General features: G+C 41.8%; 1 protein-coding gene across 1 annotated transcript in view; it reads right to left on the bottom strand.

Annotated features, from left to right (window-relative positions):
- Nucleotides 1-359: 359 nt before the first annotated feature.
- The window catches only part of zmat4a (zinc finger, matrin-type 4a), a 127,412-nt gene continuing 101,405 nt past the window's right edge, over nucleotides 360-26,366 (bottom strand). Inside the window, exons 6-7 of the mRNA XM_030059169.1 lie at nucleotides 21,377-21,473; nucleotides 360-1,960 (exon numbers count right to left, since the gene is read on the bottom strand). Coding sequence (XP_029915029.1) covers nucleotides 1,933-1,960; nucleotides 21,377-21,473 — 125 coding nt within the window. The 3' untranslated portion in view covers nucleotides 360-1,932. The remainder of the gene's footprint in view (nucleotides 1,961-21,376; nucleotides 21,474-26,366) is intronic.

Here is a 26,366-nt window from a genome sequence, read left to right on the forward strand (position 1 = left end):
CACCCAGCCTCATTATTGCTACCAGCCCCTTTCATCAGAGACAAAGGAAAGCCGCTCACTCGGGCGCTCGCTTTACGCAAGCAAATCATTCCGTTTCTTGGCTGCAGTATACGGGTGATGAAAAAGTTAGGAGGAGTGGAGGGGACTTGCTTTTACACAAGGAGGCATATTGGATTTTTTTTCCAGCAGAGTCCTCATAGTCTAAATGTAGATTATGAGTTGAGGCTGTATATATCATGTATAGGACTCCTTATAATAGGCCCAAAAATTTATGTTTTTTTTCTAGCACCAAAGTGTAGTTGTTTTACCAATTTTGTATTTTTCCCGTATTATATATTTTTATGCAGCTTTCTGTTTATTTGTGTTTCATATTATCATGAAATATGGACTTTTTAATGTATTAACCTTATAATCAGTCTAACAAAAGGAACTTGACGCATTTGTATGTTGTTTATTTAAACAAATTGTTCCCTGCAACTGCTGCTTGGTGAATATGATGTAGCGTCCAATGAAACGAACAGTGACAATGGTTGTGTAAAGGAGCGTATGAGTGATTTTAAATGTTTGGCCCATTTACAACCCCCACCTCCTAATGTTCTGCCTCTGCAGCTAACAAAGGCATTTCCATTCATAAACCACAGAACTGATAATTGGCTGTATTGAGCAAACCTCTCCCCATGGACTATTTTCTGATGGAGTGGCCGTGTCACTCCGCCCATTATCAAGTCATCAAAACACAGCAGTGCTGCTGCTTTTACGAAAACTAATGTGCATGACTTTATTATGGGGATGGAATACTGCTGTGAAGAAAGTCTTAAGTGTCTGAATTTTCTTTTTATAAAATATAATAGTAGAATTAATGGAAACCAATGGCTGGATGAAAGGGAGGAAAAAAGTATACACATTTTGCAGACATTATGCAAAATATGCAGAATCACTGGAATGGTCCTTCAATGTATGACCTCGTAGCCACAGCTCTACCTGATTCTATCCTATAAATACATGTGTGTTTATCTTGTGTCTTGAAAACCCGAAGAAGCCTTTGCCTGGTTGATTGTTTCAACCTCAGTAAAAGAACTGGAGTGTGCGGCTTTCCTTTGTTTTTAACTGAACTGTGTCTGCTCGGTGGCCTGCACCTCCTGCTGAAACATGCATCCTCCTCCTTCTCCTTTTGTTGTACCAACCCTTTAAGACACAAGGGGATTTAGCTCCACTAGGGATGTGTGTGCTAAAAACTTAAATTAAAATTAAGCTATATTTGTGTGTAGGATTTTTTTTTTTTTTAACTCGTAGATTTACTCCAGTCACAAATGCTAAATGACATACCTTTATCTTCAAATAAAGATGTTCCACATCATTTAAATAGAAGCAAACAGAGGTTGCGTAGAATTAACAAAAAAAAAAAAAAAGAAAGACAAAACCCTCACATCCTCCAGTCAAATTTCCACTGAGAGTACAGTCTTCCTCTCTCTTACCGTCTTATGGAGAGTAAGTTAGAATTTAGTCCATGCATTTTTCGAGAGGCTGCCGTGTGTCAAATCCACTTTCATACTGTCAGACTGACATGGCATCTTTACAAAAACACCCAGTACACAGCTGCAGTTGAATGTCAAAGGTCGATGGTTTTCAGAGTGGCCAGCGATGGAACTGCGGAAAAAGCGGAGGAACTGTGTCTAAGCAGTGCTGTCTATCGATGGGTGGGAGAGCTGATGCAGTGCTAGAGTGGTTTACAAAATCTCTTTCTTTTCCTCTGTGGCGGGGCGGCCGAAAACAGACAGAGTGAAAGACAGAAGAGAGATAGAGAGAGAGAGAGAAACAGAGATGATGTGGAGGAGAGCGAGGAGGCGGGGCAGAGGCAGAAGAAGCAGGGCAAGCTGACCACCAGCTTGTCTGACATCAATCCAATGGTTGGTTTTCATCGTCACCCAACGTTCACTGGACACATATCTGATTCTTCAGGCTGCCGAGGTAAAAGAGACAGAAGAGACGAGGTGGTTAGGGTTTTCTTACATGCAAGAACGACATGCAAGAGCCACTCATATGAAGAAATGTGTTCTCAAATGGCAAATATGAGCATTTTAAGAGAAGTCACTACTTTCACCAATATTCCTGTGAACACAACAAAACCTCCTGCTCTAGACCTGTCGTATGATCATGTCTACAATTAGCCAGGTTCCCTAAACATGTAAGTGTGTTTTTCAGTAACAGATTGTCATTAAAGACATCAATTGAAAAATAAATAAATAAAAATGTAAAGAAAAGCTGCACAAAGCAATTTTCTGACCACTTGATGGTGTCAAGAACACAATCTCTGTAAACACACCGAGCCACTCCTCTCTCTGAATTGCTTGTAGAAACAGAAAGTAAAGAAAAAAGTGTATTTTTTATGGAAATGCGGGACAATTTTTTCTCTCCGGGATTCTTCTTCTTATTATTCTTATTATTATTATCTCTGAACTTCAATCTGAAAACTGCAGACATTCAGCGTTCTGATTCATGTGGCATTTGCGTGAGTGACTGATCATCAGTGGACACAGAAATTTACAACCCTCGAACCAGGAAATAACAGGCTGGCTGTAAATGGTGGTGGAAAGAAGACTTACAGTGAAGACTCTCACACTGAAAGGGGTAATTTTCCTGAAAAAACCCAAACAAAAAACAAACAAACAAAAAAAAAACAAGCATGTACATAATATCAGACTCATCTTATATCCTCAACTCTGAGAATGAATTTCATTCCCCTCCAGCAGAAGACACAGCTCGACTCACATAAGGAACAAGGTGAAGATGAAAAATGAAAACATTTCCTTGCGTGAGGCCTGTATAATCTCATATTTAGTTGCTAAGCTACACCAGACATGTTTACAATGTTTATGTAAAAATATACCAGCCTAAAGTTCAAAGTGAGGCTGAAACAAAGCAGACTGTTTTATCCTCACTAAGTGAGACACAGTAAAGTCACTCTGTTTGCCCAAATTTATAGTGTATGATCACTTTTGTGTCCTCAGGGACTGATGAATTTAGACTTGCAAAATATAAAAGTATCTCCTAAATACCAGGACCCATCAACATTTGATCTTTTGCCTCTTAGTTTCTTTGGGATGCTTTGGTATAAAGCATCAGGGTTGGTTAATGTGAATTTTTATTCCTGTCGGAGTGGAAAATGATCTGCATTTAGCACATGGACTGCTAAAATTATCCATGAAAACCCAAGTTAATCATCATGCCACGTCATTAACCACTTGAACTGTTAAATTTCCAGTAGGTACAAAGACATTTTTTTCCCATATTGTACGACAATATCCGCTGGTTGCAACACTTCAATGAAGGTACATCACGCCTCGGACATGCAGCAATGGAAAACACTCATGTGGGTGCAGGCGAGTTGAATGGATTAAAATCATTGCCATAGTCTGTTATATAGTAAGTGCAAGGCAATCAGTGCAATCAAACAAACTGCACGGTACCTCTCATTTTGCAGGTGGATGGCTTGAAACAAATGAAAGTGTCTTTGCAGTGTAATTATGCACCCTACATCAGAACAGCCTTAACTATTAGCGATGATTAAAAAAAACATGAACAATTATTACAATTATGTATATGTAAGTGCTGAGTTGATTGCAACCAACATGGGAGCAGTGTGGCGACAGCAGCCGCTTTAACCCCTCAGCCGCAGCCGATTAAAAGCAAGCCTCTTCCTGTGTACTGTGTTTGCTGAGGCCTCGTCTCTCATGTGCTCCACAAAGCCCTCCCTGCTCCCTCATGACACTCAGAAAGCGACGCCGTCTAATCCCCGTTGTGGTGTGATTGAAGAGGTGAGTAGAGGCGTTTTGTATGGCCGTCCGGCAGCTCGGACACAACAGATGGCCTCGGCTTATCGATCCATCATCTCGCCACCGCCACCAGGGAGACCTCCATCCTCGTCTCTCTTCAGCTAACAAAAATGATACACTCACGGGCTCAATCACTCAAAACCACTGAGGGCGGCGTCAGGACGGCCAACCTGCCTATCTTTAGACTGAACATACTGTACAGCGAGCACGCCTGTGGTCTAATAGCACAGATGGAAATAAATCGGGAGGAAGCCTGCCGCACGCTCCCACAGGAGTACACCGTCACAACTAAACCAGCGGGCGGAAGCATTACAAATTGACTGTTAGCGTTGTTTTTCCAGCGTTATTTTTGCTGCACATAATCAATGCGGCTTCCTCTGCCATTGCGGTGGGAATTGCGTGTTGTCTTCAGGTGTGCTAAGCACAGAATAATCACAGGCTGTTGTGTTAAACCAGCGTCCCACTGTGTTTGTCCCAGGAGGACAAAACAGCTACAGTGCAGCACTGAGCGCCAAGGCAGGATAAACTGTGTCACGTTTATTATGCTTCAGAGCTTAATGTATAGTGTAGCGCGGCACTCTTCACATTTGCATACATGCATGCATTTGCATATGCACTCACATGAAAGCATGTTTGTCTTGCTATAGTGTGAGGATCCTCTAGCCTATATAACAAAAAAAAAAAAAACAGCAACTCCTCAATAACAGATCGCAACTGGCAGTCCGGTCATCAAAGAGTAAATTCTTCCTTAATTTGTGCCAGACATGGGCTCCTACACTTCAGGGTGTTACACCATCTTCATCTGTCCAAGGAAAAGTTGGCAAAGATTTATCCAGCGGCATATCCCTTATGCAACAGATGTAAGACAGTAATAGGATCCCTTATTCATACTTCACTTTTTTTTCCAAATCTTCATACTTTATGGACATCTATATCTGACACATTTACAGAGGTTTTGGAAGTCAAATTTACCCCTTACCCCTTGGCAATTTTCAGAGTAATACCAGGGGGCATGCTCTTTCCCAGGCATTAAATGCTATTAAATTAAATGCTGTTGTTTTTTTCTTCCATAATCACTTCCATAATCACCTTACACTCATGAAGATCTGTATGAGAGAAGCAGGAGGCTTCTCTCATACAGATCTTATGAGGTTTTTACACATGGAGAAAACAAAGCTGTATTAAAATGATGATATCCATTTATAGACGAACATAGGACAACCTCATCACCAGCTTTAGTGATGAGAAACCCACCGTAATTATGAATCCTACCAGAGTTTTTGGCAAGATACACCCCAAAGTGTTGTGATTGGTCAGAAAATGTGTTGGCTTGCCTTCAGGTTTAAGCCCTAACCTTACCCTCAAGCGTAAGAAGAGGAAACCCTGAATTTTACTTCATGGGAAATACCAAAGAAAGGAGCACACACTTGATACTGTGAACGCCATGTTTTTGAAATTTACAGGACGGATCCTCTGAGGTCCGAGTTCAAGTGAATGCAGCATTAACTGAACAGCTGATAAGGATGTAGCCATACAAGGCAGTGTATTAAATACCATATATAAATACCATATAAAACTTGTTAGAGAACCATTCTTTGGGGTGGACATTTTCAAGACGTATTTGCCTGTATGGGTGAGCTGCCTGTTTACAGGATGTAATAGACATTCATAGGCATTTATAGTGCCCTGTTGGATTGTGTTAAAGGCTAACAAGGAGCTGCAAAAGTAGGAAGTTTCTCAACATTAACGCTAGTGCTAAAGTTGTACTATTTAAAGTTATAAACGATGGGAATCAACATCTTAATACAGCCCAGGCTGAGAAATACCAAACATATCCTTCAACGTTCTAACCCAAACTAGACCCTTTATAGAGGCAATAAACAGAAAATGGCCTCACCTTGGTGGATTTTTTTCATCAGGACATAGGCATTACTAGGATATAAGTACAACACACCCGCCCACCTACCCGCATACTCACACACACACAAACACACACACACACACACACACACAGACACGCACGCATACACACAGGCATCCAACCATTCACTTAGAGATATCTTCTCCTTCTCTCTACCCCCACTGCCATTATAATGGAAATGGAGAGTGGACTGGAGGGAAATTAAAAGGGATAGGTGAGCAGAATATTACAACATCCACAGAGTAAAATAAATAAATAAAGCAACCTAGAGAGGCCACTCAGAAAAAAAAACAGATGCATTAAATGGAGGGAAAACGAGCACATTCTAAGAATACCAGTGATGGATCCCCTCCCATTTTGTATTCTGTTCTAATTTGAGGCGCCCCACGCCTGTGGTGTCATTCATATGTATGAATGTACACTCATGCTAATGCTTTACGTTGCTATAAAGCCTGACTTAATTATAGTACATTCAGGATTAGGCGGAATCTCCTTTTTCCCCCGTAATTCCCAAGATGAAACGCGATGCAGAGTGATTTCATTCATTTCCTCCTTTGAGGCATTTTACATCACTCCTTTTAAAATAAAACTATATTTAATTTGGTATGATGTAGGTGGCAAGCAAGAGCTAAACCACGGAGTGTCTCATCACAAAGGTCTCAGGAGCAGAGTTCAATTTGTCTAATTTAGCACCTCATTACACCAGTGAGCAATCTGATAGCCTACAGCTGGATTACAAGCCACCTTTGAGACCTGAGCTCAGATTCTCCTTGTTGGTGCGAGTAAAACAGCCCCATGATGGTAACTGAGGCCACCTAGCAAGCAGCAGGTCAGAGGTTTGATCCTTACAGGAGCCCTGTGTGTTCTCTGAGAAGGCTATCCGAACACTTTACCTGCTGGAGGAAACAGATCCTTATTCAAACTGTTGTTACACTGCAGTGGCTGACAAATTAGGGCTCAGGGACTGCCAGAGGGCTTTGGTGCAATAAGAAAATGGCGATACACATGCAGAGGATTCTGTTCTCCACCAAGTTCTTTCCCACTTTAACAGACCAAAAATAGGGAGATTTTCACAAGGTGTGATCACCTAACAATTGCCTGCACCTGCAACCGACTAAACTTACAATGCCATATTATGCATGTGCCAAATGGGAGAGGGAGCAACACAAAGCAGTTTTTACCTCCGCCTACCGAGCTGGACGGAGGTTGTTTTCATACCATTCCATTTGTCTGTTTGTTTGTTGGCGAGATATCGCTAAATGTTATGAACAGATTTTTCATGGACTTTTGCAGAGCGGCTGGTCATTCAGCAAGAAGAGCTGATTAACCTTTCACACCAAAGCGGCCAAAGTGGGCACTGCAGCGGATGTGCCTTCACATAAAAATGCATGTAACTTTTGAACGGTTTCATGAAATATCATGACACTTTGTGAAAAGCTTGGCCATGTGGCAAGGAAGGACAGACTTTTGACATTGATTGCCTCAAGGACGCTGTAGCAGTGGGTATGATTAACTTTTGGAGAATATCCAAAATGTGAAACTGCCGTATATTGACAATTGCATAGCATTGTATGCAAGAAAGCACTTTACTAATAGAAATTTTATGGATTGTTTTTTGTTTCATTATTATGCAATCAAACAATAGATTTGCAATCACAAAATAGATTTGAGAGCAAAACTTTCAACAGTTAATCACAAATTTATTTTATTTGCAATAATATATTTTTTGGATGCAATGTGAATCAAAAACTTTTGTTTGCAAATCCAAAACTTTGCTTGCTGTTGAACTGAAAGATGTAAGACAGTCAATCTCTCAGGAGTGGCAGCTTAGCAACATCCACAGTTACTGTTACTGCTTTCACTTTGCTCTCGGCTGCCTGAACACAAACAGGATTACAGGTACAATTTGATATCAACATGGTGCCAGCAGCACTTAATACAGGGATTATCGTTTGTTTCCCCTGTATTAGAAGTGAGCCACTGTGGCTCAGTCAAATCGATAGGGATAATTTTATGTAAACTGATTTATCCATGGTGGCGACATGGAGACTCAGTCAGAGGGCATCAAACATTCATATAAACACCTTAACCTGAATAAGACCTTAATCAGAGTATGACCAATAGCCAGGTCACTCTGTGCAAGTGAAAGTCGCCCGGGTCAATTCTGAGAGCAGGTTTCCTTCTGTTATCTCTGCTCCTGCTGTATAAAAAATTATCCAATTCTGTTCCAGTCAAATCAAACCAAACCAAAGCCAATGTAATCCAACTATAATAACTATCATACCTGGGTTGCTCTGCCAAAATCTCAGGTTAGTGTTTTAATGTCTATCTATTTGGGGGACCTTGAGAACATGTATGGGAGCCCATTTCATATTGTTTTGAAGTAGAGTGCTCTCATTTTCTCTTCATTCCCTCACACTCATCATGTCTGGATGCTTGAACCAATATTTTCATTTAATAATTTCCTCCTGAGCACAGCGTGATTTCTCAAACATAGCTGATGAGCATTTTGAGCGGTTTAATCAAACGAGAGCGCCGGAAAATACGTCTTAAGATGCTATGGGCCTCTTCGGTGACACAGTCCACTGGTAATCCGGACTCACCTGCTGCACTCGGAAAACTACTTTTTTTTTTTTTTTTTTTCGGTCAGAGTATCCAAGATCCCTGCTGCTATTTGCCTTCCTCTCCATCAAAATGTCAGAGCTCACATGTGATCCCCCCCCACCCCCCGGAATGACAGCAGGACAGGCTTTTAAAGAAGCTTGGGAATGATACATGGCCTGAAGCCCAGTCTTGAAATCCCACTAGCACTGCAGCAGCACCCCTGCACTCATACACACACACACACACACACATTCACAGATTTAAAGTCAGTGCAAAGTTAAATTTCTCACAGCTATATCAAGGCTCCCAGCTCTCTTCTCATAAGTAATTCACCATGAAGTGGGTGTAAGTTACAGAGCTCCACAACCTCCAACGGCCCTGAGAAACCACACCAACCTGAGTGCGTCAACCCTAAACATGTGGCTACCCTGCAACTTATGCATTCATGTGGCGTGTGACAAATCGTGTCAGCACATTACTCTGGTGAGGCATTTTTCATGCATAATTCATCCTCAAGCCTCCATTCCACATGGACATTTTGAAATCCCTTTGAAGTTAATTCCCCCTTCGTGATAAAAAAAAAAAAAAAAAAGCCTCGCTTGTTTCCGCTGTACTGCAGCTTATGACTGTCTGTGTCGTTATGTTCGAGGAAGTCACCTGTCCGAGACAATTTGACTGTACAAAGCAGGAAGGCTGACTAGATTAACAACCAGCCGAAGCTACCGTGTGTTTCACGCGTGCAAGGCGAGCTGAATATGTGTTCCTGACCAACCCACTCTGCTCATCACAGTGCGTTACTGAGAGACGTCTCTGAGGAATCAAATGAAGCCTCTGTGAAGTCTTGTACATTGTGCAAAAAATAACATATTCCCTGCAGGGCTGAAGATGCGGGGCTGAAAGGCCATGTTCAAAGGGACGTTTGCTTCTTACACATCAGTGTGAAATATATAGGAGATTGCCTTCAATGGAGCGAGATGATTTCCAGTGACATTAAACAAAGAACAAAGATAACATCTGATCATCCTTCGGTGAATGACAGTGATTTAAACAAATGGGAGGGGCTGGAATGGCTTCTTACAGTTGTATCACCAGGCCCTGCGGGAGAATATCAGTAAAAGGAAGACAGAGTGAGAGACAAGAGCCAGAGAGGGAGTCAGCAGGTGAACTGATAGGGACTCATCCCATTTGGAGGTTGACAATTGTCTGTTCTGTAGCCATTTGGGTCCTTGAGCAATCTCCCGGTGCTTTGGGAATTAATTAGAGACTCAATGATTGGGGAAATGAGGCTGCATAATAAAAAGTGTGTCAGTTTCTCTCTGCGGTGTTGCTTCCTTCGTCCTTTGTCCCATCCCACCTTTGATGGCCGTGCCTGCGAGCTGCTCTTGTCATCGATATCTACCTTCCACAGAGACGTAAAGAGGTTTGTAAAATCCCTCCACTGAGCAGCTAATGGGCACAAGGGATAAAAATTGCCCAGCCCTCCACAAAGCCCCCACTGTACATTGTTATAAATCACAAAGCCATTACACGGGGGATGAGTGCCGGGAAAATATGGGCACTGAGAATTGCCCCCTCCCAAGCCCAGGCTGTTTTCTGCTTCAGCACACAATGCATTGTGCTTGTTCAATATTTAGCATTCCGATGGCTTCGGAAACATGGAGCTCAAAGTCACTTTCTGCAGCTGATGAGCTCATTTCCAAAACACTATATATCCAATTTTCCATTTCCCGTTTTTGGATAAAAGTCATTTTCAGTGATAGAGAAAACAACTTCTTATTCAAATTGTAAAAGTCATTTTCAGTCATTTTGTGATGAATTTCAGTCAAGCCTTAAATTCATCATCCAGTCTCTCTGACACATAGAAGAAAAGTGTTAAGATTTTGCAAATCAAGGACTTGAAGCTGCCCTGAGCGGTTTTGCACAATGGAGGTTCCAAATAGTAATGAGAGGTAACTATTTGAAAAAATTTGTACTTCAATACCCAGGAATCCTGTGACCTATTATGATATTATGATTGCAAGGGATGCTTTCCCACTCAAGGATGCCAAAGAGACAAGAAAGACAAAAGGTCTTTAGGAGTCTGGATTTCTCTGGACGGAGTGTATCTTACTGCTGTTTAGAAAACAATTTGTCTCTTCCTGTGGATGGAGACTTGGACACATGAAAAACCTAAATTTCATCTGGGCAAATAAGGCAAATCTACAGCCTCTGAGTTAATTAGCATGGGATGTTCCTTTCTGCTGGAGCTCCTCTTCATGATTTAGGCTTATAAAACAGGTATATCATTCCATTCAAATCTTGCCTAGTGCAAATTTAACCTCTTTGCTGACCTTTAAAAAAAATCCATAAATTCTTTCTGTAATATGGCACTGTTTACCGTGTTGTAAGCGAATGTATCACTTTTTTTTCAAATAGTATATATTTTGTTTTGGAGTGAAACTCCAAATATTTTTTCCGAATCAGTTTGCCTTGGCCACCCCTCACAGTGTCATCTGCCGAGAGTCACTAAGCTGTGGCTCAATACTGCTGCCAGATTGATGGTCTCCCCAGGACACCCCTTATGGCCATTTATGCTGCTATTGACACAATTGACGTCTGTTACCTGCCCCCGTCTAAATAAACACCACTCCATCCTTCCAGGAAAGGCTATATCTCTGCACTAGCTGTGCCAGACTTTTTATACTGTATACATAATGCGCGCTCCCGGCATTATCCTGCTACCTTTGAACAGACTGAATAAATATGTTGTGTGCATGCTTCTGAATTGCAATGAGAAAGAATGTCAAGACTGATTAACGAGTGCTCTGTGTTGCTTTGAAGATGTGATTGTTTGTATGCACATGCTTTACTTTGTCTGGAATGGGCTGAAGGCGAGAGAAGAAAGATGATGGCAGTGATGGTGATTTGTGGCAAGCAGGATAGAGCCTCAAGGGGCTGATTGCTCCCCAGGCTAGCCTCCAGGATTGACTATCATGCCTGAGAGAGCACTAAAGGAGGACTGTGGATAGACCTGTCAATTGCACCCAAGGGAATCCTCCACTGTCGAGTTACTGTGGTATACAAGGCTAGCAGTCAATGGGAGGGAAATCACAATTTCCCTGAGAAATTACGATGTGGTTTATGAGTACAAACTTGACTCTGTGCGGGCATATAGTACATTCATATTCCACTGGCACTGGTTAACATGAAAGGAAGAGTTTACTCAAAGTAAAAAAAAAAAAAAAAAAAAAAAAAAAAGATTCCCCACTTACCTCGAGTGCCACCTATCCTTCTAAATGTCTGTGTGATTTGGTGAGGTTTCCAGTCCACTGGAGCACAAACCATCCACAATGCCCATATGAAAAACTCAGCAGCAACACTGATACCCAACATAATTCACTGCCATGAGGCAGATAGATACAATTTGCTGGTGAAGGGAGACAGACTGGAAACCCTGTCAAATCACATTATCATTATCATTCAGATTATCAGGACAAATAAATGGCACTGGAGATATAATCTAATATCTTCTTTTTGGTATTTTGGGTGAGCTATTCCTTTAATATTTCCAAAACAGAAAATAACAACGATAAATATTAGCTTGTCATAGATATGGTGTTTGCAATTATCACAGACAATGTGAGTTGCCAGTGACATTTCTAGTGATAGCAAACTAGACTGAGCAAAGACTGTGCCAGAAGAATGGGAGTTTTTTATTGTCAGACTTGTGATACAAAAGTAAATGTGAACACCTTTGTTTTGCGCTGCTCTGTGCAGGTAATTCATATTTATTTTTCAGCCGCACTTTGGGAATGAAATCCTCTTTTGGGAGCACAGGATCTGCTAACCAGCAGAGCTCTGTAGAGAAATGGGGCACAGAATATAGTGCTAGGAAATTGGGCATTGCAAATACAATAAAGGTAGCGGCACAATTTGCAGAAATGTCAGGCAGCCGAAGTGGGGAATGTGTGAGCCTGCCTTTGTGATGCCACGGGCATGTCTCCAAAAGGGGTAGATGAGGTGTGTGAGCACGCAGTGTAGAGGGAGAACGGATGAGAACAGAACCAGTGGTTCTCTTTGTGACCGTGGAGGGGAGAAACAAGGCATCAGGACACTGGGGAGAAACAGGTGGGAGTGCATCCAAGCTCCGGGACTACAATCATATGCCATTCTGTTTCATGTTGCCAGGCTGCAAGCTACCAGGATAAACAAAGTAGATCATGCTGTTTTTGCCTGACAGTATAACTGCCTGGGTTTGACTTGGGTTAATGCAACATATAGTACAGGATATAAGGACATAGCATGAGTCAGACTACTGTATCCTACATATAGCCGTCTATCCCCAGGCATGCACAGAAAGATTTATCAAAAGAACAGCAAGTGTGTGGGGAAACTGAAACACACACCTGTTAAAGTCTGCAACACCAACCGGGAATGTACATTTTGTCCAAGACAAATTGGTCCAAATTCATCTTTTGTATTTGATATTGCGAGTGCTGAGATCACAACGGGGTGAAACGGCAGTTTTATTTCAACCTCATATGAAAGAAAGGATTTGCATGAATTATTGAGAGACAATCTTAAGTTCCATTGTCTGCACACCAGTGAGTGTAACTGCTTTCATATGGGAGAGCAAACCGTCTGAGAGATTAAGTCATATTTATGACTCACCATTAGGTGAATATTACTCCAAATGATTGGAGGACTGTCACCACATGTCAGAGCTGCTAAAAATGTCACATTTGGAAGGGCAAGAAATCCCTTATGTCACAGATTTATCAGGCTTTCTGTCATCAGACCTTTTCAACACAACTTTAGAGCAACACAGGTGAAAACCAATCATCCCTACGATACACAGTTAGGAATTACAGCCAGTTTTATACATTGTCACCCCGTTTTCAGACGCTCAAAAGTAATTGGACAAACTATATAAAACATACATAACTATAATTATAAAGATTGTATTCAATATTTGGAGGGAAATCCCTTAGAGCCTGAAGTCTGGAACCCATGGACAACATCACCAAATTCTGAGTTTCCTCCCTTGAGACACTCTGCCAAGCCTTTACTGCAGCTCAGCTGGGTTGAGGTCTAGAGACTGACTCAGCCATTGAAGAATATTCCACTTCTTTGCTCTCAGTAACTCTTGGGTTGCTTTCACAGTGTGTTTTGGGTTGTTGTCCATCTGAACTGTGAAGCTCCGTCCTATCAGTTTAGTGGCATTTGGCTGAATCTGAGCAGATAGTATAGGCTCTGGTTCCACTGGCAGCCATACATGCCCATGCCATAACACTGCCTCCACCATGCTGGACAGATGATGTGCTCTGCTTTGGGTCATGAGCTGCTCCTTTTATTCTCCACACTTTTCCCTTCCCATCAGTCTGGTACAAGTTCATCGTTGTTTCATCTGTCCAAAGAACCTCATTCCAGAATCAGGCAGGCTTTTTTTTTTTTTTTTTTTTTTTTTTTTTGGCAAAGTCTAATCTGACCTTCCTGTTCTTGAGTGACACCAGTTGTTTGCACCTTGCTGTATACCCTGTGTATTTATTTTCTCACAAATGTCTCTTGACTCTAGAGTGTTTTTGACTTCCCTAGATGTTGTGAGTGTATGTATGTATTCTGTATATACATTTGAAATTATAAAATGGAGTATTCAGCAGGTCTCAAGGCCCCAAGCATCATGTAAACACCATGCTCAGGCAAGAAAAAAAAAAAAAAAAAAAATACACATCCAGCTGATGACTTAGTCAGTGTGATGTCAAATCTGGAAGTAAGAATGTCGTACCAGACATCCACCAGACATCCACCCTGCTCTTTCTTGGCAGGCTGCTCTAAGCAACATTAAAACAAACCACAGCAAAGGTAATTCACTGGCACATTCAACCTGGAAAACAACACACTGCTACCTCAAGGACCTTTACAGCCGAGGTCGACAAAATAGAAAAAGGTAGAAAGAAAAAAACAAATTAAGCCACACTCAGAGGGTGATGGATGTTCTGAAACAATGCTGTTTATTGGCACAGAAAAAAAGAACCAGACAAACCAAGGCTTTTTGCTCAAACAAGCTCATTTCTATGCACCAATAAAGGCACTTTTTTACATTCATCAACCCTTGAGTAGCTGCATTTGCTCTCCCTTTCTACCATTCAGACACACATTGTGAGCCACATTTGCAACGTAAAGAATAAGGACACAGCTAAAGCATTGCACTAACAAGGTTTATTAATAAATGCAATCTCCATTATCTGTTAAAGAGTGACAGAATGATGTTGACGTGTGTCACAACCAAACTTAACGCCTCTGCAAAACTGACGGTTCCATCAACGCATGCTGTGTGACCCAACTTTGTTCAAACTCACAGAACTTTACTGTGAATTCTGGTGGAGATCCCGAAGTCTGCAGAGACACCAAACGTCCTGCTGAATTACACGGAAATGTATGTAAAATGATGCACAAAGAACCCAGATATTTTCTATTTCATGTAATGCTGTAGCAATAAAACAACAGCATCTTGGGTTCAAATATAAGTATGTATCACTTCAATGAAGCCTGCAAACATCACAGGATAAAGGGGAGCCATTTGCCTTATTCACCTCGCCGCCATGTTTGGTTAACTGACTTCATGAGGGGGATTAGATGCGGAGGTGCCATAGACCATAGGTGTTAAAACTAAACTAAAAAAACTATTAGGGAAATTTAAGGGAAAATCTGAGCTCAAGGAGTTAAGGTAATGGCTGCAAAACTGAATATGTTGTATAGCATTCAAAACACTGCAATATCTGGTCTGCTACAGATTCTGAGCTGTATTCATGTAGTGGGCGTGAGCTAATACGTTAGTAACAAGAGCGAGCACATAGCCTGTAAGTTTCTGCATCCCATTAGCATGTATGAGGCTCCCGCCTATCTGCATGCATACATACACATCTGTGTTTATGCATGAGTATGTGACATGAAGTGGGAATGCCTGGCCCATGATGGATGACTGTCCCTGTGATGAGGCGGCAGCACAATAAATAGTCTGCTAACTACGGTGGCCCCGAGAGCTCAACACACTGCAACTTAAAGAAAGGACAAAACGCAAGCAAATGAAGAGAACATCTTCATCAATTTGACAGCACACGTGCAGCATTAAGGAACGTGCTGCAAATTCAGATAACCCAACACGATACAGAAACACACTGCATTTAGAATCTCATTGAATTTGCTTGTGTTTCACTAATTTGTGTGTTTTCTACTTTACCTATCAGTAACAGAGTAGTCCACCCCCACTGCACAAATGTCAAAATAACAAGCCATTTAATCATGTATTTAAATTAAAAAAAGGTACCTTCCTCCAATAAAGGGAAACAATGCCAGAAGGTTGAGGGAAAAAAAAAAAACACGAGATTACAGTGTAATAGCTTTAAAAATGTTCCTGGATAAATGACATTCAGAATGAGACAAATCTCTCCGCTTGTTTCAGAACAATGAAAATTGATTCATGGGGAATTGTGAAAAAGAATTACTTTAGATGAGGACACACAAGAGAACTTGATAGTGTAAGGGTGTGTGGGCCTCGGGAAACGACCTTGCCTTTGTGTTGTGTTTTCTGAACAAGAAAAAAAAAAGAAGCAAAACACTGATTTATAAGACAAAGTAGGAGTGACAACTGATTACTGCTAATAGAGCTCTTACTCCCTTATGTGGAAATAGTTTCTCTATGCTCATAGCCGCAGGAAATAATTAACATTATCCATTCAAATTTTTTTTAATGCAACAGATGTCTCTGGTTCCCTAAGATGGTAAAATAGATGCGTTTATGAACTTAGGGACCATCAGTTATTAGGGCTTCAACCTCTGCTTTGGAGAGCTTGTCTTGATTGATATGTGACATTCACTACAGCGGCAGGTGCATCTTTTTAATCTGGGAGAACCAGCGGTCGCATTTTTTACGGGTAATGTTGATTACTGGCTATGAGCGCAATGAAAATGCATCTGGGCCTAAGGGTGCAGGCATGAATTACAAATCCCATCACCTCTCTCCATCACCTGCTGTACTCCCGAACCTCACATTGACCGGTGGAGATAATCCCGTCACTTTATGAGATGGGCGCTTATAAATTAGAGTTTGGTGATGAGGCTTTTATTCATAGAGGAGTGTAACTCAGACTGAGACTACTTGGCTGCTCTTCCAGTGTTTATGATAACATTTTACAAAAAAAAACCGAAATGATCGCTGAATCCCTTTGCTCAAATTTGGAAAACTGAAACTGTAAACAGGGGCTTAAATTCAGTGAATCCGATCGCATGGCAATGTACCAAAGTCTGTTAAAATTTGCCAGCATTTTTTTTAAGCTGCTTTAATTCACAGCAGTTCCGGGGACAATGACTCATGACTGACAGGATATCATTATTTAGTCAGCGTGACAAAATTATTACTTGGTCAGTGTGACAAATTAGTAGCTGTTGGCCACCAACAGCTACTAATTTGTCACACTTAGAGGGAAAATTAGTCCTGAATGCTAGTTATGTTTTTTCTCACTACTTTGGGCTTCAGATACATTTCTTGTGAGTTTTGCTTGATCTCTACTTGACCAAATGTAGATTTTACATATGACCGCACACTTGCCCTATCTAATGGATATCCATAACTGTGAGTGCAAAAACATGAACTACTTCATGTGCTAACCTTGTCGAAATAAATGACAAGTCTTGTTAAAGGAACAATACCTCAAAAAAAAAAAAAAACCCAGATATTTTCCATTTCCCATTTGAATGTCCATCTAGATAATTTCTGTGTGATTTAGTGATTTAGTTTCCACTCTGTCTCCTTTCGCTAAAATTGGGTGGGTATTGTTTCGCGGACCTCAAATATGTATTTATATGTTAAAAACTCAACAGCAGCAGCCTTTTTTAAAAACAATGACGCACATAACAGTAATTAGTCACAGCCCTTGTGGGTGTTGGGAATGATTCGCTACCAAAGAATACTGGCAAACTGTATCCACCTCAAACGGGTATAAATTAGAGCCCTGTGTTCTTCATCAGGAAACTCTTGGGAACCCCCCCTGTGGGTTGGACAGATTACACTCCGGTTAAGTGGGGAAAAAAAATATATTTTTTTTGTATTTTTGGGGGAACTGTTCCTTTAAGGTTCTTTGAGGTCACATTACTGGTGAGGTCAAAACAGCTTGAAATAACAGCATAGATCCCTGAATTGATTGGTAAATGGTTGCTATCCCGTGTTTGTTTGTCTCTGTCGATGGATGCGTGAGAGAGAATCAACATGGGAGAGAGCTACAGCAGCTTCCCTGATCCAGAGGTCAAATGGGTTCCCTCTCCATTTCCCCTTAGTTAACGCTGACCCACACACACACACACACACACACACCACACCACATCTCTTGGCATCTTTTCTGCACGCAGCACTGAGCTCTTCCTCTCCTCCCTGGCTGGGGACCACACAAAGCCTCTAGGCTATTTTTGTCACACCAGGCAGGCTCCCTGCTAGGCTCCAGCCTAGTCAAAAAGACAGGGAAGCAGGGAAGATACTTCAGGTTTTTTGCTTTAAGGTTTGGAAACTGGGGTATCAAGTGAATGCAGGGCAGGGTACAAATGTAAACAGAGAGAGAGAGAGATAGAGAGGGAGGGAGGGAGAGAGAGAGAGAAGAAGAAAAAAAACAGAAGGATACCAGCAGCAAAGCAGGGGGGTTTAGACATCAGAATTGTTGTACTCATGTAGCAGACTTGTTAGAGGAGTATTGATCACAGCTCTCATTAGTACCCTTGTCGTGAACGGGTAATTTGTTCCCCCTCCTGAGTCAAAATTGAATTTCCTCATCGTTTTCCTGGCCTAGTTCAACTTAGCGGTGAATGGCCACCTAGCCATATGACTTATGAGCATGGATTCCTGATTACAAAAGCATTGGTGTGACCCGAGACTCTCTACACCCCACCTTGTCGAAATGACCCTCTGCACATAACCTGACCTGCACTCTCCCATCCTAACCTATGCTGACCTGGAGAGCCATGCAAATAGTAAACACCCATGGAAACATGCATCAGTCAGCATGAGTGGACTGGAAATTTTGCTTTTATTGACAGAGGAGAAGCATGGTTTATGGTATTAAAGGACTATACCAGTGATTTTCTACTTTCTACTTTTCTAGTTTCTGCTAATCTTCTCCTGAAGCAAGCAGTTGTATTTCAGATATAATTTTCCTAACTTCTCCTCCAGCCATTGCTTTCCATTCATTCCACTATGAAATGAAAACGAACTTTCAGAGACTTCAAACTTTCTTCACACTGGCATTCCATCACCATAACAAAGTCCTCCACATTAGTTTTCCTAATAGCAGCAGCAGCACTGGCTGCTTTCCACAGCCAATTACCAGCTCTGTGGTTTATGAATGGTGACGACTTTGTTCGCCACAGAAGCAGAACATTACAAGATGGCTGTTTCAATCAAAAAAATCAAATTTGAAAATTGAGGGACTTGGATTATATCTTGTGAAATCTTTACTACCCCTGCATGATTTGCCAAATGGTTTGTTGCAATGCAAAATGTGGGTAAAATGTAGTAATTGGGCAAAACATTCAAAGTCACTGTTATGGTCCTTTAAAAGAGTGCTACTACCAATATGCTGTAGTTAACTAATATATATTAACCCTTTGGCGCATAGCGGTCACTGCAGTGGACAGCTGTTTAAAGCCATTTTCTCCTAAATGCAATGGTTTCTATGGTGGAATTGCTTATCAGCTGTTAGAATGCTCTTTGCTGCTCACCTACATTGAGGTTTATGCCGAGACTGTCTATTCTTGTTGCTGAAAACATATTAATACTAGTATCATGACATGGTAATACCAGTCCTGCATCCTTAAAGTATGGAGACTCACAAAAGTGTTCATGCCCTAAGAAGAGTAAAAAACACATCTTGACTCAGGCTTCCATAATTCATGCATCAAAGGGTTAAGAGAAACACTGATGTTCCACTGATTTCAGCAAAAACGATCACACAAAACAAAAGAGATTTCCTTCCTTTTGGGCCTGCATAAACTGGAAATGCCTTTGTCTCATACATTTTTTTTTCCACTCCTGAAGTGATGAAGGACACCAGAGATGTAAGATAGGCCTACTATCCCCAGCCCCTCTCTGCAAATTGTAGGCATTAAGCAATGACCTAAATAGACCCAAGGCACTGACTGTAGGCAGTGTGGATGAAAAACCAGGCTGGTTGGGAGGAGGGAAGGGAAGGAGGGAGGGGGGTCACGTGTGGCTTGAATCAGCCGTCCCTGTGAGAGCTCTGTCATGCTGGGGGGGGGGCCGGGGCGGGGTAGAGGGGGGGGCGGCGTAGGGGGCTGCAAAGGAAAGGGCGATCTGCGTGGAACACCACCGGTTCCGACAAGGCAGTGCAGGCAAGCGTGACTAAAGCGCGGGGCTGTTAAACGGCATGTCACGTCTCCTGATGCCGGCGTCCCTGCGGATGTGTGCAGCCAGAAACTGCCCAACAGGGAGAATTAATTCCAGGACACGCACCATGGAAGCCCCATCCATTCACACCTACTGGCCGGGGCCTGTACTAAACCCACACGCTGTGCTGTCCTCTCGCTCCTCATTGCAGCTGCTTCAGTTCAATAGGTCAGTAGGGGGAAAAAAAAAAAAAAGAAAATAAGAGAAAAGTAAATACCGAGGCAAGGCAAAACACTTTACGCTGCACACTTTGACAGTGCCAAGAGTCAGCAGGAGATAACCGCTTGAAATTTTGAAAGTTTGAAGGATTGCGGTACCCAGAAAATAATTTAACAGTTGTGTCAGTGAACTGCAAGCTCATAAATTTCTTCTTTGTGCATGGGAGGACATGGTTTCTGTGGCCGGCACTCAACGCTGTTTAGGAGACAGTTTTGTATTTCATTCTTAAAGGAACAGTTCACATAAAATAAAAAAAAAAAAAATCTGTATTTTTCCATTTACCCCAAGTGCAGTCTATCCATCCAGACAGTTTCTGTGTGGTTTGGCGAGGTTTCCCATCTGTCTCCCTTCACCCCAATACAACGGCCCTGAATGGGTATTGTTTTGTAGACTCTGAAAAACTGTATCTGTCTGCCCCACTGTGTTGTGGTGAATGGAGACAGACTGGAAACCTCACCAAATCACACAGAGACTGTCTGGATGGACTGCACTCGGGTAAATGCTGAGAGAGAGAGAGAGAGAGAGAGATTTCCTGGATGGCACTCTCCTCTATATGCATCCCTATTTTTGGGGTTTAGTTGCTAAGATGGGTCTGTTTTTAGATAAAAATCTTGCCGCTCTAGTGCAGCTTACAAAAAAAAAAAAAAAAAAGAAAAAAAAGAAAGCTATGCAAAGAGGAAAAATGATATTTTATGATATTTAAATGATATTAAAACATAAAACTCACTCAACATTGGGACAATATCAGTGCCGATCCCATTTGTTAAAGTAAACATTTAGTTTTGTGTGTGAGTTTTCAATAATGTTACTTTACTTTTAAGGTATTCTGCAATGATTCTGAAGAATCTTTTTGACCTTGCATTTCTATCAGAGCTTGTTGCTTGTTAAGTCTAGACGGGTGTGCTGGAGAGTGAGCTCTGGGTGTTTGTTATGCCTATACTGTAAGAGTTTGTTGATTGTGAGCTCACGGCTCCTGCAGGCACCACAGCCACCAATTAGCACCATTCCCCCAGAAGTGGGAAATGGCTCAATTAGACAAATGTTCTCTTTAAAACTAATCATTTTTAATAAAACTGAAGTTAAGTGGAAAAGATCTAAAGATGCCCACAGCAAACAAACCCTGTCTGATATTTCTATCTCAGCGATTCAGTGCTCTCTAAAATACTCACATCATGTATGCACACAATGTGGAACGCACTGCATTTGAAGTGCAAAAGCCTCCTCTAGGAGCAGGGGATTTCAAGGGCACAGATGAAAGGGAAGAAAACAGAACATCTCATGCTAATGTGGTAGCCTTTAGCGCTCTGCATCTATAGTTACACAATAAAATTAGCTCTGTTGCTAAGGTGCACAGTGGCAAGATTGACTTACTTGTTTTGGTGCTTTGAACCCTGCAGGTGTGCATGGTACTGTGCCACCGAATTCAGCGTGACGCTGCAGACTTCACAGGTATAGCTTCGTTTCAGACCTGGGATCAAACACAAACGCACAAAAATAACTTCATAAATATTTTTCACATCCTCGTGCTATTTTTTTCCCACTCTTTTTTAATTAGTTTGGTGCGTAATTCATCTTCAGTTACAGCTCAGACATAAATAGTGAATACATTTCCTTGATGCAGACGCATTTCAGAGTGTTAGGTCTGTATCCCTGTGTGTTTTCAAGATTGACTGAGCTGATGGGGGGGAGAAGAGCTGGCGAAGAAACGGAAAGAATCAATTAGAGCTATGCAGACAGCAAAATGTCACGCACCTCCGATCCCGGGCAAATAAAATCCATAACTAAATCTAAAAGCTGGTGGTTGACAGACACACCTGTCACTGGTCCTCCTGAAAGGACTGAGGGTGACATTTGAGCTGAATTGAAAAGCGATGAAAAGCGCTGCATGCAAAACGCTGCTTCATACAAACATCCTCTGATGGACTGGAGTTAACAGTGATGTAGCCTGAAGTCAAATCCACACACTCACATTCTAAACTGTGCACATTTTACCAACCCTGATAGTCATGGGACACAATCTTCCCAAATTATAATGATGGATCTCATCAATGGCTTCAGCATGAAAATTCATGGATACAGACTCCCTTCTAAATATAGAAATCTTCTGCATGCTGCTGCATTAAAAGGGAGTGGAATAAAAGTCTTAGGGGGGAGGAAGGGGGGCTGCACTGTATATGCACACTTGCACGTACAATTAATTTATTTCACGTTTTGGTCTATGTTTCCATTTCTCCACTGAACGTGAGATGGAAGTATCACATGAAATGTGTTCAGTGGTCTTCTGTTTCCCTTCATTTAAGTCTAGATCTGTGCTCTTTGTTTGTAGTAGTAATCTGTTTTTTTTGTTTGTTTGTTTTTTTGTCTGAAATTGAATCTACTAATTTTAATTCATTTTAGCAACTGCTTTAGTGATTTTCACTTGCTATAGTGTTTTTGCACAGGAACTTCCACACTCAGTCACACAGTGTGTCCAGTATGGAGCCATTTCTGCAGGGGATGCTCTTTTCTTTGTTTCCTCAGCCATTGTGGTAAAATTGTTCAGGCTAAATACCCGAGGAGTGTAACGACTAATTCATTGTCCCAATGAACCAATTTTTAATCATGCCGATCAGATAAAATAAACTGATAGAATGAACTGCAGTAATTTCAGCCTGCATGGAGATGCTTTGAAAGAAAAGAGGAGATAGCCTTCTGAAGCTGACCAAGAAGGGTTCAATTAAAACATTCTGCTTTTTATTAATATCAAAAAGTTGATTGCCTGAGTATGATTGTAGATGTTTTGACAGCTGAGGGATTCTGGAGCGAGTGAGGTTGTTGTTGTGTGATCATGGACACATGTCCCAACACAGCTGTGGACTCCTGTGTATTTGTGTCACTTGGTGATCGATACATCTTGAGAAAGGTTCCTGTGACCAAAACGTCGACTTCATGATACTTCTTTCTTTGGAACTGAGTATTCAGGGACTTTGATTCCCTGCACCAGATAAGAGACAAAGCAATTGGTGTTTGTGTGTTGCCTTCTACTGGTCTCGCCTGTTATGATTACGGCCAGTTTCATTTATAACAAGTGGATGATGCATAGTGTTAAACTCCTCAGATATTTCTTTTGATTTTTCAGAAGAAAAAAATATGTTTTTTTTTTTTTAAATACTTGCACATGTTTAGTGGGAAGGTAAAGGTAAGATAAGGTAAAAGTAAGCTCAAAAGGTTACTCAGTTGAATCAATGAAATGAAAACATGGCTTACATGGTGCCCTGCTGCAGCAGTGAGGGAAGGGGGGGAGGGGTTTTGGACTATAAATACACCTGAAATCAAACTTGTCAGGATAATTTCCATGAGGTAGTTTATGAAAACCAGCATTAATTCTTTTTTTTTTTTTTTTTTTTTTTAATATATATAGAATTTTCAAAATGTGCAAAATAAGTGAAACATTTTGGATGGAAACCCAGCTTTTGATAACAGTAATAAAAGCAAGGCAAGGCAAGTTTATTTATATAGCAGCATTCAGACACAAGGCAATTCAAAGTTTTAGCAGACCTCAGGTGTTCAGGGAGCTTTGCTCCACAGGTGGGGAAACTATCAACAGAAACTAAATGCTGCTCCACCTTGCTTGGTTTTGATCGTGGTAACACTGAGTAAAACGGTCCTGAGAAGGATGACCTGAGAAGTCTGGCTGCTTCGTAACGAACGACTAAATCAGACATGAGTCCATTTAGCACTTAGCACACCACTAATAGGATTTTAAAATATATCCTCTGACGCACAGGGAGCCAGTGCAGTGATTTAAGGACTGGTGTAATATGCTCCAGTTTCTTTCTTTTTTTAATTGTACAATAAAGAGACAACAATACATGTGCAAAACAATACAAAACATGAAGTTGGGAGGTAGAATGGCACCAAAACCAAGAAAAAAGGGTAAAAAAAAAAAAAAAAAAAAAAAAGACAGGAGCAAAGGTGCAGCTAGTGTGTCTTAGAGGGGGAGAAGGTCCAAATGAGAGGAGCCTGAAGATACAGTGATATGTGAATGTGTGTGTGGTGGAAGGTGCTCCACTTTCTTGGTGTTTGTGTGGACTCCGCAGCCGTTTGATTGATTATTGTACAAAAACGTGTGAAGACACCATTACGGTAGTCTACCCTGCTGAAAAGAAACTTTTTTCTGTATGGACAGAAATCCTTTAATTCTAGCGGTATAGGCTGATTTTGGAATTGTCATCATGCTGCTAAAACTGAGGTCCATAATTACGCCAAGATTTCTGGCCGGTGTTGCCCTGTTGCTCTGGCGTATAAACACCCCATGTAATTGCTGTCATGTTTTATTAATGACTCTGTGGCTTTAAAAATGGCCATCTTGATTGCCTCGCTCTCACAATTGAGTTAACTCCCACTATAAATATGCCTCAGAGCAAAAGGCCAAGAAATATAAATGTCACCCTGCACTCATTGAATCAAATTTCCATATCCTTGTTCCATCTTCAATCAAAATCCCCACCACGGATGACTGTTTCCTCTACATCACGGCACCAAACCGTGAACCTGTAACTGAATGAGCTCGCTTCTTTCATTCACGCAGACTTTTAGCTCCTGGTGGACGAGGGTGGTGCGGGGGTGATGTTGAAAATTTGCTATTTGCTAAGAACTTACTTTTCAGATGTTGATGTCAGCTATTTCCCCCCACCGTTTTGATGGAGAGTAAAATGCACCCGAGAGAAAGGGGCAAATCTCTCCCCTTCACACCTTCCATCTGTTGATCAGCTGTGCCATAACCACTCAGTCAGATGACTGCCACCACGACTGAGATTTCAATTTTGCACGAGCCTCCCCTGATACACTCATGAGCTGACATTAAAGTGTTGCAGCAAACGGCGGCTCTCTGTGCTGCAGTGGCCTTTTGACAGCTTGCTTCTGAAACAATTTTTGAAAGGGTGAGAGATTGAGCGGCGGCCCCGGTATCCATCACTGCCAGCCACCTGCGGCACTCCCCCCACGGTGCTACCGTGCATGAGCGATGAAGCACCGGGAGCCTTCAGGCCTCCGTGGCGCTCCCCCTCCATCACCGTTGCTTCCTTTTTTCCGACACCTCGCTGTCGGGTCACGGAGGAGTCGTTTGTTTTGCTTAACTTGAAAACGTCCCTTACCAAAGAACAGGGGAGCGGGTTCAGAGGTGGAGGCACATGGAGGAAAAAAAAATCTACGCTGCAGTCTCATTTATTTGGATCAAATTGGATTTTTCCCAAACCGAAAGCAGGGTAACAGGTTGTGGAGCTGATGCATGCAGAGAAAAATGCTGTCTGACGTCCCATATCTTCATTTGATCTTACACTGACAGAGTTAACCTTCAGCTGCCCATGGGCAAACTGAAAAGTCTCTTTTAGTCCTGAATGGATAGCTATAGCCTCCACTACTTTAAACTACTGCTGGGAAGTTAATAAACCACAATTCCGACCCAAAGCAAATGAACAGGACATGGCATCTGCTATCTAGATTACATCTACCAGCTTCTTCTCTTCATTTGCTCTCCTGTAAGCTGCAGACTGGGGTCTCTTATTGGACGCTGAATTAAGTCATTTTACCGGCCCTCTGTTGTAAATCTCTGGTTGCCTCTCAGCTAATTGAGACCTATTGCCTGGGCCTTTAGGAGGGAACAGCAAAGAGATGGTGGCAGTGTGATTGATCAGCAGAATAATCCTCTGTGTGGACTGTTTATGAGCAGGGAAAAGGTGGTGCAGGTCCAGGGTTCATGCTAAATTAACCAGGAGCCATCTGCCCCACTCAGATGGTGCAACTTTAGCTCATTCCCTCTCTGACTGCAGAGGGGCAGCCAGGCTGAAAGAGCATATGCTAGCTCTGGATCCATACGGGACAAATTGCATGACAGCTCGCAACTGCGAGTCAGCTGGGATGCATTAAAATGAATGGCTTTATGAAATGGATTTTCAGAATGAGACCATCGCTCAAACTATTAATTTTCTTCCTCCTGAAGCAATAAAAGAGGCGTTCTCACAAAATCACAGATAGTATTAGGCTCTCACTGAGCACAGTTGTGAAATGTAAGTAAAGACGTAATACCTTGAGAACTGGCAACAAATGGCTGCTTTTTTTTTTTTTCGTGGTTCAGTCTAAAGTGTTGAAATTGGACCACTTGAAGAGGATCTTGATCAGCTATTTGTAATTCACCCGTCTCTGAGCCTGCTATTAAGACAATAATAGATCTATTTTTGGGTCAGGGGGAGTGGCAGAAATGACACAAAGACAAGAGCAATGGCTTGTGAATTGCAAGGCCCCGAGGAGGAAGAGCAGGAAAATAGAGAGTGAGGAAGAGAGAGATGATGTGCCAAGTCACGTCAGCCGGAAACATTTCTCT

Source organism: Myripristis murdjan, chromosome 9 (genome assembly GCF_902150065.1).
Source record: "Myripristis murdjan chromosome 9, fMyrMur1.1, whole genome shotgun sequence".
Lineage (NCBI taxonomy): Eukaryota > Metazoa > Chordata > Actinopteri > Holocentriformes > Holocentridae > Myripristis > Myripristis murdjan.